Source organism: Neophocaena asiaeorientalis, unplaced genomic scaffold, assembly GCF_003031525.2.
Source record: "Neophocaena asiaeorientalis asiaeorientalis breed wild unplaced genomic scaffold, Neophocaena_asiaeorientalis_V1.1 scaffold183, whole genome shotgun sequence".
NCBI classification, from domain to species: domain Eukaryota; kingdom Metazoa; phylum Chordata; class Mammalia; order Artiodactyla; family Phocoenidae; genus Neophocaena; species Neophocaena asiaeorientalis.
The window spans coordinates 1,493,659-1,510,724 of record NW_020175199.1 but is presented as its reverse complement, the minus strand read 5'-3'; the positions used below and the strand labels follow the sequence as shown (position 1 = coordinate 1,510,724).

General features: G+C 41.9%; 1 protein-coding gene across 3 annotated transcripts in view; it reads left to right on the top strand.

Annotated features, from left to right (window-relative positions):
* ARID5B (AT-rich interaction domain 5B) overlaps window positions 1–17,066 on the top strand; it is a 184,850-nt gene that overhangs the window by 133,734 nt on the left and 34,050 nt on the right. For 2 of the 3 annotated variants that reach the window (XM_024765210.1, XM_024765211.1), the window contains 3 exons: window positions 5,290–5,402; window positions 11,446–11,650; window positions 13,599–13,651. In XM_024765210.1, coding sequence (XP_024620978.1) covers window positions 5,290–5,402; window positions 11,446–11,650; window positions 13,599–13,651 — 371 coding nt within the window. Of the gene's footprint in view, window positions 1–3,337; window positions 3,869–5,289; window positions 5,403–11,445; window positions 11,651–13,598; window positions 13,652–17,066 lie in introns of those variants that run through there. The other variant, XM_024765212.1, reaches the window with a different exon arrangement.

Sequence of the window (17,066 nt, the reverse complement as noted above, 5' to 3'; positions counted from 1 at the left end):
TAGTGCAAGAGGAAGTTTCTAAGGAGTCAAAAGGGAAACATTGAAAATAGAACACAATAAATGATAACTAAATTAGGATAGGTTTTTTTTTTTTTCCCCCCCAGCAGGAGCAATGCTCCATGCTGAAACTTGCCAGAGTATTTTAAGATTATTGTCTGTAAAGACAATGTACCAAAAGAATTGAGATGCTCAGAGGAAAGGCATTAAAGAAATGCAAAGTATTATCAGTGATGCACACCACGCATAGAGCAATGTTTGCCAGTCCATAATCCTTCAATCGGTGTCGTTTAGTTTTCTGACTTGTGTTTAGTGTTACACACACACACACACACACACACACGCAAATCAAATGAGTTAATGCTCTGCCAGCTTCCTCTAGACATTGACCCTGGGGGTCAAACTCTTAGGAAAATGATGCCTGGTTTTCCATTCCCCTAATTCCAGTCCCTACCAACAAGCAAGTCCTATCTCTGAGTGGAAGCTCACAAAGAATTTCTCGAGAGAACATGTTGCTGTGCTGGCAACAAAATCCTCTCTGCAAAACGAGAAGAAAGAGTTGTTAACTGATGAGTCAATCCAGCTTTTATAGCAGTTTATCTTCATGGCATTTCCAAGAGCATAAATGTTATAAAAAAAAAAAAAGAGAGACGGTCATGACAGGAAGAACACAGTAGGAAAAAAAACAGGAACATTTAAGCCAAAAGCAATTTACTTTGCCAGTAACTGGTTACATTTCCTTTGTTTTTATTATTATTGCAAGATGAAAGTTTCCCACACCTGTGCTGCCCTGACACATAACTTGTCAGAACCCACAGTGAAGTAAATACGCACATGAACGCCTGCAACTCTGAGCTTCTAGACTCTTTAAGAAAAACAAAACAAAACACAAAGCATGTTTTGCTATACTGTTTAAAAAAAAAAAAAAAAAGACTGTGATTCAGTAATAGTTGAAGGAGTTTTTAAGAAAAGGAAAAAACAAAACACATGGGTCAGATGTCAAAGTAGCCTGGGGCACTGGTGGGTGCCGATTCTCCTGGGATTAACACCTATAGAAATAGCTGTGACGTCACAATGGTGAATACTTGTTAATTTCATGGCGCTGAGTAAGAGGAACAGATGGGCAATCAGAGAGGGAAGATTTGTTTTAAAAAACCACAGAGATCTTTCACCGATTAGGCAGAAGAGTTAGTCAGTGGCTCACTGCAAGGGGGTAATGTACTTGGTGCTCTAAGTTTTATTGGCACCCTGTGACTTAACTGATGGGGACCCTGCTCGCCCTCAGGGCTGTAGGATACTGTGCGGTGCCTGAGATGGGCTGCAGCGCCCTCGTGCTGTGTGGTATTTGAGAGTTTTTTCATTCGGGGAAAGCTCCCTGGAGACTGCCAGCCCAAGTTAATAATATAGATACCTCATTATGAGACACAGTGTGTATGTCCTCTGTTAGAGAGAAGTTCCTTAAAGCAGGGGCTCTGGACAATGTCCGGCTGCCTGGGCTGGAAGCCTTCTGCTACCAGTAACCAGTGGTATGACCTAAGAAAAAAGTAATTTCACTCTATCTCAGTTACCTGGTCTGTAAAATGGGGATACTACTTGTGCCTTCCTGTTGGCTTGTTTTGAGTTTTAAATGAGTTACTGTATGCAGAGTGCTGACTGGCAAGAAAAAGTGCGCCGTAAGCATCAGCTATTATTATTATGTGTGAATAATATTGAAAACATTCGTGCAGAGGGCTTTGACTGAACTCTCTGAGCCAGGCCAGGGTTGGCCAGTGGATATACACACATATCAAAGTAACTGCATTTACTGCTTCACACTAAAATACACTACATGTATTTTTTTTTTGAAGTACAACTCACCAGCACCAGATATGCTGTCAGTAAATGTATTGCTGGCTTCCAAGAATGGCTTTGTTGGTAGAGACTGCTCTCATCTGAAGCACGGGAGCTGGTGTGCGTCTGGAGTTCTAGGATTTGGGTTCTCTCAGGAAGTGTGTGGCCCTTAGCTGGCAAGGAGAGGGCAGGTTTAGGTGGGTCCAGGTCAGCTAGGAGGAGGTGGGGAAGAGTTAAAGGCCAGAGCCACGCCCCCCTGACCCCACCACACCATAAAGCATTTGTTTTCATTCACCCGCCTAGCAAATGATTTGTCTTCTTGACCCTGTAGGATATACAGATGTAATCTGGGGACAAGAATATTTGCTCTCCCCAAAAGCCAGCCTTTCGGTCCCAAAGATTCACCTGGGGTCTTGTGGATCCAAAAAATCTCCAATTGTATTACGGGGGCTCCCACCCCACACGGAGTCCTGCACGCTCCATTCCCCCAGGACTCTGAACGTCCGCTCTTCAGGGCATTTGTTCATTGCATGTGGGACAATCATGGTCCCACTGAGATGCCAGATACAATTACCCTAAGCAGGAACCAAAGGCTGTAGGTTTCCTGTCTCATTTCCCACAGCAAACTCAAGTCACTGGTGTGTGCTCCCAGAGCTCACAGGTAAGCAGGAAAGGTGAGTGCCGTTTTTCAGGTGCCCAGTGTGACGGGCATACATGTGGTCAGGTCGGCGGGCCCAGCTCCTGACACCAAGGAGGCCTATGTGGGCACCTGTATTTCCACTAGTCACTTGATTATGCAACAGTATATTAGGCAGTGCTGCCCCTGGATGGATACTGGGGCAGAGAAAAATGAATCTAACATGGTCCTGCCCTTAAGGACTCTCCAACTTCGTATAATAATAAGCTATGAGACACAGCTAAAGTACAAATAATACAGTGATACTTTCCATCAGAGAAGGTCAGAAAAGAAGTTCAGAGGGGAGACTAAAAGAGGTATTTGAGTTTGAGGCTTTAGTGACTGGTGAGATTTACCTAACCATGCCTGAAACATCAGTGTACTTGCCTTTCTTAGGGACAAAAGCCTTTTTCTCTGGATCAGATTCCACTTAGAGTTCAAGTTTGTGCGACCAGACTGTTAGGTGTTAGTCTGTTCTAAATTTGCAATTCTCAGAATTTGCTGGGGAAGGACATGTGCCTCTCTGGGTTCTGAAAGCAGCTCAAAGAATGGAGAAAATAGACCCGATTTGGGGATGACTTATTGTCAGTTCCCGGAACCTTTGCCTTTATTCAAAACAGCCTGTTCAGTGCAAGTTCTCTCTATCTAAAAGGCCTTTGGGATTTGAAAGCTTTTCTGGAAATAAATGCCTTTTAGGTTTAAATGCTTTTTGCCAACATGTTAGGAAGGAACGATCACAGTAACAAGTCTTAGAACAGAGGCAAGATTGTTTTCTTCCTTTTAATGAAATGCCTCAGACCTACCCCAAGTTCTGTGGGTTTCTGTCAGCTTTCTGCTCTGCTATTATTATGATAAGGGACTTGAAAGTACATCCTTCCCTCGCGGTCATTAAAGTCTTAGCCCTTGGGTCAGTTGTGGAAACACTTCTGTGCTACACTGCGTCCTCAAACCAAAATGGTCCCCGCCCTGGCTCCAGGCCGAGCCTGGAAGGAAGGTGGCATCGGGCTCCGACAGGGGAACAGGAGGCCAGGATCCACAAAACAGGCCGGATGAAATCACCAACCCCGTGTGGTAGTCTCAGAGAGAGGCAAGCCCTGCCTGCCAGTCTGGCAACTCAAGCCAAGTCCTCAGAGCTCATCCCACACACCCCCGTGCTAGTCACTGCTGTGTGTTTACATGAGTAATGGAGCTGCCGGGGGAGGGGAGTTGTAAGCAGAGCGCTGAGCCTCGCAGCTCGCATTCGGAGGGAAGCTGACATCCACACCAAGTCAAGTCGAGACTTCAGGGACACAGGGCCGGGAAGCAGTCACATGCTGTAGCTTTCACGCGCACAGACATCAGGCAGATGTCTGTCGACTGGAATGGGTAATCAGCGCTTTCTCTTTGCTTGATATTTTTGTTTGTGAGTTTGTTTACCTTTGATGATTCCAGGCTGGCTTTCTGAGATGGACTTTAAGACAAACGTTTTGGGGAAATGAGAGGAGAACGGATTTGGGAAGGGGGGGTAGTCTGAGCCCCAAAGCCACTTTTTAAACTTTTGCCTGATCGTAAAGGCAGCTCTGCTTTATTGTGGTTTGTCAACAGCAAGACTGTTACCCACAGTGAAAATCAAATTAGTGGGATTAATTGTGTTTGTTAAGAGTACAGTGTCCTAAAAGCACTGGTTAATGGCGCGACATGAGTAAGATTAACAACAGTTCAGAGGGTTTGAGTTGTTCAGATTTTCCATGGTCATAATCATACCTTAAAGCAATAAAGAAGTGTGGGTACCTTGAAAGGTCCTAAAGAAATTGCTTGGGGTATAATTTGTTAGTTTGGAATTCTTCAAGGGCTAGTCGGTTAGTTGGTTTGCTTTATTTTTGCTTGACTCCGGTGACTGATGAAGTTAAATGTGAAAGCTGATGCCGGAGAGTCGTAGCACTCAATAAACAGCAGCCTTTTTTTTTTTTTCTCCTTCTTTCTGTGTGGATCTTAAAGGGATTCAAACTCAGCATCCAAGATGAAATATAACTTTGATTTGTGTCTTGTCTATGGCTTTTAAAAAGTATAATCTCCACGGAATCAGGCTAACTCCAGTGTGATCTTTGGAAGTTATTTTAAATAACCCTCAAGATCTTCATAAAAAAATATATATATATTGAAAAGGAAAAGAGAACACGCTGACTTAAATGTATCTGCCAGATTTGTTGAGATTTGAAGCATGCTGGTCGCAATATTAATAGTAAATATACATGGGATAATATTTTTCAGATTGTTATTTTGAATGCCTCTTTTTTTTACAGCTCTCTCCTTACTTATTTGTATCATACTTTGAGAAAACACTCACGTCTCCACTTTTGAAGAGAGATGTTTTCAAACGTTACATTACTATGATACCATAATGGGCTGGCATATCATTTGGGTTTCTGAAAACAAGATGCAAAACAAAAAACAAAGAATGAGCCAGGCTCAGGGCTGTCTTTCAGCCCAACGTGTTTCTTTGATAACAGTGGGGAAGTGCATTTTCCTTATCCTAACCCTTTAAAGCTGAGGGCTTCATTTTATTTATATTAATTAGACACGTTCAAGTGTAATAGATGAGCTTTGGGGAACATGGACAGAAGTGTACAGTCTACCAAGAGGCAGCCTTTCAGAGAGAGACACCTAAAAGGAGGCTTGGCTACCACAGATGTGTATGTTTCTCTGAACAATTAGAGGGCGCCACTGGAGTTTTAACATCCTTGGTTTTTCATAAGGAAACCCACGCAAATGAAAATGTATCTCATCTGTTCTCCATTTGTTTTCAGCGCCAAATCTTAAAGGCAGACCACGCAAAAAGAAACCATGCCCACAGAGAAGAGATTCATTCAGTGGTGGTAAAGATTCCAACAACAATTCCGATGGCAAATCCGTTGCCAAGGTACAGTCATTCGGCTCCATGGTATTCGTTTTGCTGCGTCTTTTTGTTTTCCCCTCTTCTCTTTCTCTCTCTGCTCCTGTGTCTTGGTGGCAGTTTTCAATTCAGAGTCTGACTTTGCTATTCACAGCTCTCTGCTGTTCCTGTTCCCCGCCACCTCCCCTCCCCTCCCCACCCTCCCCTCCGCCGGGGGGGTGGGGGTGGGGGAGGGGCAGTGCAGGCATTTTGATTAGTCAGCAGAAAGACTTCCCACCTCCCTGTTTGGCCTGTTGGGTAAAGGACAGATGATTAAGCGCCCACGTCATTGAGGCTGAGATTTCATAGTAGGTGACACAATGACATGGTTTACTCTGCTTGTATCAAAAATAGACAAGCTGAACCATCCTCTTTCTGAATGTATTCATCTAAATATGTTTCAGCGGTTAACAGAGGATGAAATTAGAAATGGCTAGACTTAATCTTTTTTCAAGTTACTTTTTTTTCAAAGTCACCTCTAATTTACCTTAGAATTAAAGACACGTAGCCCAGTACTTACGTGTATACATATACTCATATATAGGTTTACATGTTTTTAAAGATCACTCTTGATGCAGAATGAAAGTCCAAATTCTAGACTCTTTTTCAGGCCCTGGGGCCTAAGCATTCTTTGGAATCTGGAAAGTGCATGCCTGAAGTATTTAGCACCATGAAGGGTGAAGTGTCACTTCATATTTTTAGGCTTATCTTTTTTTTTTTTTTTTTTTTTTTTTACTTTTGTGGGCTTGGATCGTGTTTCCATGATTCCGTTTATGGGGTGTTTGCGTTTAGGTGTTGTTTCTGTGCCAAAGACAGCAGTAGCCCCTTTAGGACCTGAATTGAAGCCCGGATTTCAACTGATACCACGTTTCCAGATCCAAGGACTAAGCTTACGAAAATGGGAGCATTATTAGTGAATTTGGAAGATCCTAAAGTAGGAAAACATGAATTCAGTTCTCTGTTGACCATCTACTATTTTTCTGCCATGGCCTCCTCTTCTCCCAGTGAAAAGAAGCAAATCTCAGACATTCACATTCTATAGCTTATCTTCAAGGATTATTTCATCAGGAAGTTCTGAGGACTTATGGGTTAAAATTTCTTCATGCTTCCAAGATTGCAAGGGGTTAAAAAGAGACCACCCAGTAGAAATGTGTGTTTTCTGGCTAAAAACAAATCTGTTTTTCCCTAAAGTTATTTTTGTTCTGTTCCTTTAACCTTCTGCCAAGTGAGTCTGTGCGGATACCAAAAATGAATTTTCTAGTAATTCGGACATCTTGGCCCTACAACTACCTATCTAGGGCTTCGACTTCTGTGGTCTTGAAGGATGTCAGCGGGAACAGTTTGTTCCCTGTGACATGGCTTGCAAGATACTGCAGAATGGAGTTGAGAGGGTTTTAGGATCGTGGCATTCAGCAGAGCTTGTCCTGACAAGGTCTTGTGTTGGCGCCCTGCCCCGTGCCTCTAAGGTGACATCACGTGTTTATCCCGGCATGTTCTGCACCTGAGCCCAGCAGGAGGAAGCTCCTTCTCATGTCATTTGGAGCCACCACCAAAGAATGCCTCTGGGAGTTTTACAGAACTCATACAATTGATCTGAAAGAACAGCACCTCTACTATCTCCCTCCGTGGAAGGCAGCTCAGGACTCCTACTCGGACCCACAAAACTGAAGAGAACTGCAGTCTGTATTTGCTGTTCACTGACTTACCCTTCTCAGAAGGGACAGTAGTGAAGCCTGGGTTTTCTGAGTGACCTTCTCCACTTGATTTGCACCAGCACTGCCATTTAGAATCTTTACCAGAAGGAGGGTCATCCTTCCGTCATTCGTTTCAATGGTGACTTGATGAATGTCATGCTGCAGTCAGCTCCCAGGGACTGGTTTAAACACCCTGCTCTTCTCGGAGTCTTGGATTACAGTCCTGCTTTGTCTGCTTCCAGTGGGTCTGGAAAGACCGCTTCACCTAGAAGAGATGAAGTATGGCTGGCTTATCTGTTGGCACCAACAAATGGATGTAAAATCCCTGCTGAATGAACAGGCCACATCTGGGGCCGGGACAGCATTAAAAAGACGTGTGTGACGTAAAGTGGTCTTTTCTCATGAAACGCTACCGTAGAGGTTACAAGTCTGTGACCATCTGATCATTTGCTGAACTGGAAGCAACATTTCAGGTGATAGTTTGGCTTTATGACCAAGACTTGTGTGACTGTTTGTGTTTTTTTCAAAAGTGCCTCAAACAGACCATTTCTAACTGTGGATAAGTACCAGCTTCCTGCAGCTCCACGCAGCAGAGCTCTTAGAATAAGAACCCACTCACTTTGTTGTGTGCATGACTGGAAACGCAAGTCAAGTAATTTGCCTGTTGCTATCCAAAGGTTGCCCTCTTTCAGTGAGAACATGAAAACTAACTTTGCAAGACTCTGTTTTCCAAGGGACAGAGAATTTCATGGCTTTCCAACAATAGCAAAAGTCTCATGGAGAAGAGGCTACCAGTTCTCTGAAGATGTCATGAATGTGTCCAACACAAATCCAGGTCTGGGGTAAAAGCCCATTCATAATGCCGACCTATACAAGAGAAGTCTTCTCAGCCTGGCTCTCTAATGAAAGGCCTCCATTGATAAAAGGCAAATGACTTTTCACATCCTGTAAGCACTTTCCAAAGGCCAGAAGTACATTAACAGGTGGCTTATATTCTTGTATTCTTAAAGGAACATTAAAAAGGGAGACTGCAATAGGTTCTTCCCTTTAAATCACAAACATACCTTTGATACTTCACAAATGTGATACTTCCATTATTTTCAATATTTTTCATCCCATTTGGTTCGCAGAACTCACCCCAGGGATTATCCTTCTTGCTTTCCTGAGGAAGAAAATGAGGGTTTCCTAGGAAGTTAGTGACCAAATCGGAATTAAGACTCTCGTTCCTTTCCTGCTGGTTCAGCGCGTCCTGCTGCCCCAGTTGAAGGCTGAATGAGTTACAACTCAATCCAGTGAAAGGATGTGGTTAATATCAAATAGGTGGTGGTTCACTGAAAATGTTAAATGTGGATTCTTTAATTAGCACTTCTTCAGTCACTTTGGAAACCCCAAAGCTCTTATGGGGGGGGGGGTGGGGGGGAACAGATCTAGTAATTAACTGTTACCATCAAAAGGCTGGGCTTTCTCAAGGTCAGCATGAAGACTAGCTCCCGTGTCATATTTCAGTAGCTTAAAACGCTGAGAATGTTTCCGGGAAGTGTGAAATAAAGGTAGAAAGGAACTTGGCCTGGTCCTATCCAGAAACAGAATAATACCCTAAAGGGCTCATTTATGTTAAGTGAAGAAACATAGGAGCTAGTCTGAGAACAGAAACCACTGTTCATGTCTTACGAAGCCCCTGGCCCCCAAGAGAAGCCCCCTGACTTTCAGGATGCAGCTCAGTAGGTGGCAGCCCAGCCTCACCTGGAGCCTCCCCTGTGATCATGGGGTCTGAATGACTTTGGGTCGGGTTTGTGCACACCCTCTGTGCTTTCCTTCTGTTTCTGGGTGTTTCTGCATGGGTGAGGCAGCTCCCTAGACACTGAGGGACAAATCTCATACTCCCTTAACAGTGGCACTTCTGACCTAACAGTGTAAATAAGTGGCCCATTATCACTGCAGATTTAAGACCTCAGCCTATTTTATATGCAAAACTGACACCTACTCCTGGTTTTAAAAGATGGGTTTGGAGTGTGGGAGACCTGAGTTCTCAACTCAGAGCTCTACCCGACACTAGCCACACACTAAAATACGTACCGCTGAGCTTCAGTTTCCTTGACTGTAAAATGGGGCTCAAGACCTCCCTTTATGATTCTTGTGAACATGAGGTAGGCTGCGTGAAGCCCAGGGCGCGCTGTCGCTGCTCCATTGATACTGGTTTCCTTCCCTCTGCTCAAAACACAATGGAAGGAATGGAGCCCTTTTACACTTTGGAAACCACCGAGTTTTATCTTCAGCTTCTCATTTGATAAATCACATTTCTAAGCTGTAGGTTTTGTAATGCCTAGTGATAAGATATGGTCTTTAATTGGAAGTATGTTTTGACTATCAATTTAATATTTTTATGAGTGTCAGTAAAATACAGTGTTTAAAACCACAAGCCATCGAGTGAGACTACCTGGGTTCAAATTCCAGACTCGCCACTTACTAATAACCTGGACATGATCTTGTGATCTTGGATGTGTTACCCATCCTCTCTCTACCTCAGTTTCCTCCTCCCTCATAGAGTAATAACCTGCCCCATTAGGGTTGTGAGCATGAAATGAGATAGGGCCCAAACAAGGCTTAGAATAGAGCCTGGCTACATAGTAAGCACTCAAAAAAGGCCAGAGAGCAAGACAGATTAGAACTGGAGTGATTTTATGATTTTAAAGAGCCGTTAAATGATAGATTTCATCAGAACTTTAGACTCAACAATCTGAAATTTGACAGTGAAAAATGATGACAATATAAAGTTTCCCAGGATGCTTGCCTTAATATAATGTTACCAAGTACTAAAGTTTGAAAATACTGTAAGAAGAAATCCTATATGGAAAAATGTTTTCATCCCACTTCCACTGATCTTTAAAAATTAAAATCTTATCTAGAGGCCCAGTTGATTGAGCTGTGCAGGAAGTTTAATTTTTTTCCAGGACTCTATAAAGATATTAAACTAGTGTGTCCATTTGAGAGAATAAACAATAAAGAAGACCCTTGCAGAGGAGGCGTTTGTGTCCCTTTAATAAATAAATGTAGCCTTTTATGTTCTTAGAGGAGAGGTTCCCCTTTAGTAAATAAGTGAGGCCTTTTATGTTCTTAGCGCTTGGGAAGGAGACTCTGAAGGGAAAGAATAAGAGGGGTCAGAAATCTGAAATGGAAAACCTTGTTGAATGTGTGGGACATTTTAATTCGTACCATTTCCTGGGCAATCATCCTCTTGTCTCAGACGTTAGATCGAGAGATGTAACGAATATTGGAATGTACACATTCCCCATGGGCTCACTTGAACTCGCAGCTTGACCCTTTGTACTTCCCCCTTTGACAATTAAAATAGCTCAGCAGCTCAGCCGTTACATTTAACAACCATCAAAGGCCTCTTGTAGAACGTGGCAACGAGGAGGGAACATGAGGTTGGCCGTTTGGTGTGGCGAGCTCCATATTTGCCTGGAGCATGGAGGGAAGAACATCTGGCCCATGTACTGTCATTTATTTATTAATTATGGAGCTTTTCACTTACTCTTCTTGGGTTTTTAGCTGACCTCTACTTTTTCTTTTGTGGCAACTTAACATCTATGAGATTCTCAGAGCTGACTGAAAAGCGAGACACCCTCCTTAAAGAGTGGGGTCTTTTGTTTCCTACTGAGGGTGTATCTGGGCATCACCCTCGGGTGACAGATAGCAGAGACCTTGCTGGTATTCCTGATGCCAACATCTGCCAGCATTGACCTGTTTTTCCAGTTTGCTGGGAAGAGTGGCAACAAGATAAGTTTACTATGAAGAAATACACTCGCCTTTCATTTTGATACAAAATGCGAAACATGGGACTGTTATTAAGAACGTTCCTTGAATGATAGTAACAGATGGTGCCCCTTAGGAAAATAAAGTGTATAAAGAGACAGGAGAATGGTCCTAGTAGATGCAAACACTGTTTCTGGTATCATATCAACATACTTGTAAGGAGTCTAAAAGAGGCTGGCACAGTTTGGCAAACCATGGCCCACTGGCCACCTGTTTCTATAAATAAAATTTTATTGGAACACAACCTCATCCATTCATTTACATTTTGTCTGGGATGGCTCTCGGTGCTAGGGTTGAGTAGCTGTGACCAAGACAATAGTGCCCAAAAGCCTACCATAGTTACTGTCCGGCCCTTCACAGAAATTTACCGTCTCCTGGTCTAAGACGATTCATATCCAGCGGTGCCTCTAAGAGCTGTTTCAGGGCAAGGGTAGTTTACTGGTTCCTGTCCTAGCTATGTCTTTGTAAGTGTTCCAGAGCTGTGCTTGATTTGATGTGGCATATTTTTTTCCCTTTTCCAGGTGAAATGTGAGGCCAGGTCAGCCTTGACCAAGCCGAAGAATAACCATAATAACTGTAAAAAGGTCTCCAATGAAGAAAAACCAAAGGTTGGAATTGGTGAAGAGTGCAGGGCAGATGAGCAGGCCTTCCTGGTGGCACTTTATAAATACATGAAAGAAAGGAAGACGCCAATAGAACGAATACCGTATTTAGGTTTTAAACAGAGTAAGTATACTTGTTTTCATTTCTGAAATATCAAAACCGCTCAGATTCTTTGAATTGGGGGAAAAAAATTTTGACTCAGGGTTATGTTGAAATCCCATTCTGGAGATGAGGTTCTCTGTTTGTACTAAATCTACAAATCATCCAGGCCAGGAATTTTTCCCCCTGCCTCCTTCCGCGATATTGTTCCCTTCTGGGGCAGTTGCAGTGAGCTATTTATAGGCCCGAATCCACTGATTATGACTGGAAATAGACATGTTGAAAGTTCCTCATTTTCTGTTTCGTCTGTCTTGAGTGTCTGTAACGCCTTTCTTCTGAGATAATATGACGTAGCTTTATCAGGTGCAGATGTTGCCTGAAGAGACAGCTTTTAAAAGGAGGACATTAAAAGATGGACAAAACAACCACAAAGAGAAGACGTATTTCCTAAGCCCCAAATTTGTTAGGAGATAACAAAAACCTGATGACTTCAGAGGAAACAAGAAATACACAAATTTGAAAGGAGGGCCCAATTTTGAATTACTTTGACATGTACATGTAAGCGTCATCATATATTTTAAAGTAGAACAGGGAACTCTTAGCTGAGCAGAATTCCTTATAAAAAGAGAAGAAACCCAGACCCTGTCCTGATTTCACAACTGCATATGTATACTGCCTCTGTCTGGACTTCGTGGCACACAAAGCGATGAGCCCCTGGCTTGAAAAATAGTATTTTCTCCAAATGTATCTTCCTAGATTAAAACCATGTGTCATTTTGATGAAGAATGTCAAACCTGTATGTTTTACATAACAATTTACATACCTAATGGCAACTGGCACTGATTGCAAGAGAACACTTGCAGCTATTATAAACTTATATAACTACGAATGATTACAATGTTTGTCTGAAAACTGGTTGCTTGAAATAGAAGTAAAATTAATGTACTATGAACAGCTTTGTTGCATTATGCATTGGTTCAGATTAAATCGAGGCTGAGGCAGGGCTCTTGATAGCTTTGAAATAGTGCAGGGTTCAGTGAGGCTTTTCGAACGTGTTGTGTCAAAGAGCCTTTTTTTTTTTAATTTTAACTTTATTCTTCATTTCCTTTACCAAGGAATTACCTGAAGTTCAATTTTCCCCTCTTTGAAAGAATCAAATCCATAGCAGTACCATTCCATGGTATTTAGTACAAACGAACAGGGTTGCTAGCAATTTGGCATAGATGTTTAATAGCATAAACACATGCATGTCCTGAGAAGAGAAAATTGTTTTTAAAAATACATATGTGCAACATCACACAGGCAGGTTAGGGGACTGAGTGGACAAATGACTCAATTGCTCTGTGAACCACTGCCTTCCTTTCCTTTGATCTGTTGTATCACTGCAGCCTCAAGGGTGAAATATCTATTTCCCTGCTCAGTGCAAGGTACCATGTGCTAGTGAAACATGCTATGAGCTTTTAATATGGTGCTGCCATCAGACATTCTGTTAGGAAGCTAATCATATATTAAAGTGGCTGTTAATTTATTGATTATGGAGAGTTCTTATCTGAAGGAGGCATTATATATTACCCTTTAGTCAATGGCTTCTTTCTAAGGGTCCTACAAGAACAGCCCCCATTTTGAAATCCCCCTCTTTTCCCAAGGAGGCTGTAACTTAGCTTCCCTTGGTCTGCTGATGGCAATAGGACTAAAAATTGTGTTTTTCCTTTATCCTAAAAGTAGAACTATTTCCGTATTTGTGACTGTTTCTTTTTTAAGAAATATTTTAAGTGGTACTAATATATCCTGTTGTTGAACACCCTTTGGCAAACTGTGTCCTAAGAACTTAGCTCTCTGGGTTACTGTTAGTATTTCTTTTTTTTTTTTTTTCTCTTTCTCATTGAAAAAACAAAGCAAAATGTTTTAATTGACATTTCTTGGAAATATGTTAATGCAATGCTTATCTAAATACTTATTGTCCCTCTAACAGTTAACCTTTGGACTATGTTTCAAGCTGCTCAAAAACTGGGAGGATATGAAACAGTAAGTGTTTAAGCGACTTAAATGAAATAGTTTTGCAATCTAACCCCCCACCCGCACCCTGCTGTGACCAAAATGGAGAAAATGCAAAAAGCAAACCATCGCTGACTTACCTTTTCAAATGGCTCTACACTTTTGGGGGTTTATTGGGCCGCTTTTGGAAACAGTCCCAATTAGTTCCAGGTTTGGCAAAATTGTAAACTTGTCGTAAAAACTACAAGTGGAAAACATATGTAACTCTCCCCTGTCAGGGAAATTAGTTGGGTCTGTAATTTTTTCCCATGTTGAGAAAGGGCTATTATAGTACAACAAGCCAAGATTGCATAAAAGAAATTTCCCTTGGCAACATACCTGACATCTGTTCATGTCTAATATGGGAAATGTATTAAAGGCTTTCAAAAGTAATCAGTATTGGCCATTAAGGAATAGAATGCAGCAGAATCTCCTCTCATTCTAGGGCAAAGAAGCTTTATTAGACAAGGGTCAGTGCCACATAAACAGGAAGTTATCACTCTTATTCAGAACAGGCTCTGACACTCTTTATCAGCTAATTCTAACTGACAGGAACGGGTTATTTTTAGCTCACAGGAAAATCTGATGGCCAGGGAGGTTTACAGCATGTATTTTGAACTGATAAAATGTTAGAGCAACAGACTCAGATTAAAATCTTGAAAGAAGAAGAGAGAGCTGCACTATTACAGCACGCAGAGATGACATCTGTAATAAAATCAAGTGACACAGGAAGATGTCGTCACTGGAAAGATTTTCTCCTCCACACAATGATCAGATTGAGTTGTGCAGGTTCTTCTACAATTGAAGAAGAAATCGTTTTTTTTCTTTCCTCACAGAGTAACCTGGGGTATATCCCTGTATCGGTAGTAAAATGACAGTAAGAGACACAGAGTCAAGAAAATGAAATTCATTTTAACCCAAAATAATGAGTGTTCCTTGCCAGACGTAGCATATTGTTCCACAAACTAATGCAAGGGTGTGATGTCAGGGGCTTGGGATGGGAAGAGACAGCAAGTGTTATGTGACTCATGTAATCTGGTATTAATGTAGAGATACCTGCTGTGAGTTCTGACTAAACATTCTTGGATGTGAGTCTATATACATGTAAAATGCTTATTTAATATACGGGCTTACATAGATTTTTATAAGGAAATCGAATACTCATGTGAACTACATTTAAAGGTGCATTTCATAGACATGAATTTGCTTAAAATACTTGTTTTACCAAATGCCCGATTGAAAAATAAATAATGTAATTTTTCACTTGGTTGGATCTGTTGATAGGACAGGGAGTTTGACTCCTTCCCACTGTGGCTCATAGTTTTGCAAAATCTTGAGCTAATTATAGCTTTTGTGCATGTGAAAAAGCTGGTAGCTTATGCAGTGCTAGTCTCATAAATTTAGGAGTCATCCCCATAGCCTGGACTTCTAAGCCTAACCTTGAAAGCTCAGAGTAGGAATACACGTTCTTATGGACCGTGACTGCAGGCAGTTACATGATATTGTACAACATCATGAATGTCTTTTTAAACCCAGGAATTTTTTGTTATTCACTGATAGGGAGAGTGCCAGTAAATTTCACAGAATCAGTTTTTCCTGCTTTTGTATCTTCTGTATTTGCACAAGGATTTTTTTTTTTTTTAACATGCAATAGCAAAGTGGTGTAGAAAATACAAAAGAAACTTCTGATGAGTCTCAAGGCATTTGCAATACTCTTTTGAACAAACAGTGATTATTCTTCTTCTGTTGAATGAACGAATGAATGAATGAATCACACAATCAGCAGATCACCTGACCACATATTTACTGAGTGTCTCATGTGTATAAGGTATTGTGTTAAGACACTCTGGGAGACATAAAAATATCTAGGCCAGGGGTTCCAGTTGCTTACCATCCAGGAAAGGCAGTAATTATAAAACAAGGTGGAAAAAAAGATCAGTGCCGGGTTCGGGTAAAGTACTTCCTCGGTTAGAGATGGGGAAGAAAGACTTGTGGCTCTGATGCCAGTTGAGCAGGATTTTGGAGAACGGATGGAATTTAGACATGAAAGGTCATGACCTTCTTGGAAGAGAAAATCAGATGGGGAAACAAACTATGTAGGTAGAATAAAGTTGGGTATAGAGAGTTTGTAACTTAAAGTAGAGTCACTAGGTGGTGGGGATAAGTGACCGTGAAGGGGAATCCAGAGAGAAGGATGCACCCGAGGGAAGAAGGCCCTTGGATGCTAGGCAGTGAGGGATGGGGCTGGGGGCGATGAAGATTGATAACAAGTTAAGTGTTCTGTTTTGCCCCTTCTCTTCCTGCCCTGCGTTGTGCTGGATGGAGTGGAGGAGAGAGTGACTGGGATGGGTGGACGTGGCAAGACCAGATGGGCATCTGCTTTCCATCTGGTTATGTGTTTCACGTCTCTTCAGCCAAGTCACAAAGAGGACAGGTGACCTGTGGGGTGGCCCTTTTCCTCCTTCCCTCTCCACTCACCCTTCAACTTCTTCATCCTTTGGCGGGTCCCTGCCACTCTTCACAATACGCCGTATTTTTTCATCTCATCTCAAGCAGTGAATCTACGTGGCTATCTCACTGTAAAATCTATTTGGGGCCATAAACTGAATGAAGCCAACTGGTGGGATTTTTCCTGCCTTCTTTCTTTCCTTCTTTCCCTCCTTCCTTCCTTCCTTTTTAAAAAATGCCTCATACTACCTGTTGGCCCTGCAGGCACTTAAGTTTGCCACTCCTGTTTCTACCTTTAAGCTTTTGAACCTGTGAAGTACAGAAAACATTTTTCTCTAGTGTATTTTGACTAATAAAAGTCTGAGATGCTCAGTGAGGATTCGGTTTTGAAGTCACTCCAGGAGATGTATGAATGATATCCACAGTCTGAGGACTTAACCTTGTCATCGCAGCCTTACTAGAGGATACTTATCTGTGAGATTATCTGATGTCGGAAGCAAGTGTAGACTTGTCATTTAGAGCTCAAAAGAGATCTTAGAATCTTCCAGATCAGTGAAGAAGATTCTAAAGGCTTCCCGGAAGCTACTCAAGAACTGGGGCTCAGATTTTCAATGGGGAACTTTAAAGTATAAGTAGTTTTCTAAGTCTCTGAGATATTAACTCTGGGGTGGGGCCTGGCCTGAGAATTTGAGAATCCTTTTTTTTTGTTTTAAGCTGCCCAGATTATGTTCATTCAAAGCTAATGGTAACAGTGATGACTAGACCTCACAACGCCTGGCTTCAGAAGCCCCCGTCTAAGTCAAGTATCAAAGATTAGAATGCTGTCTTCCTGCTAGTACTAAATAAACGCGATAAACATGCCAGAGTATTAACATGCCTTGGCTCAGAAGTAGCACAAAGTTTCCAACGAATATTTTTCTGTTTGGTGAAGTGGCAATCTAAATTGGGACTCAATAAG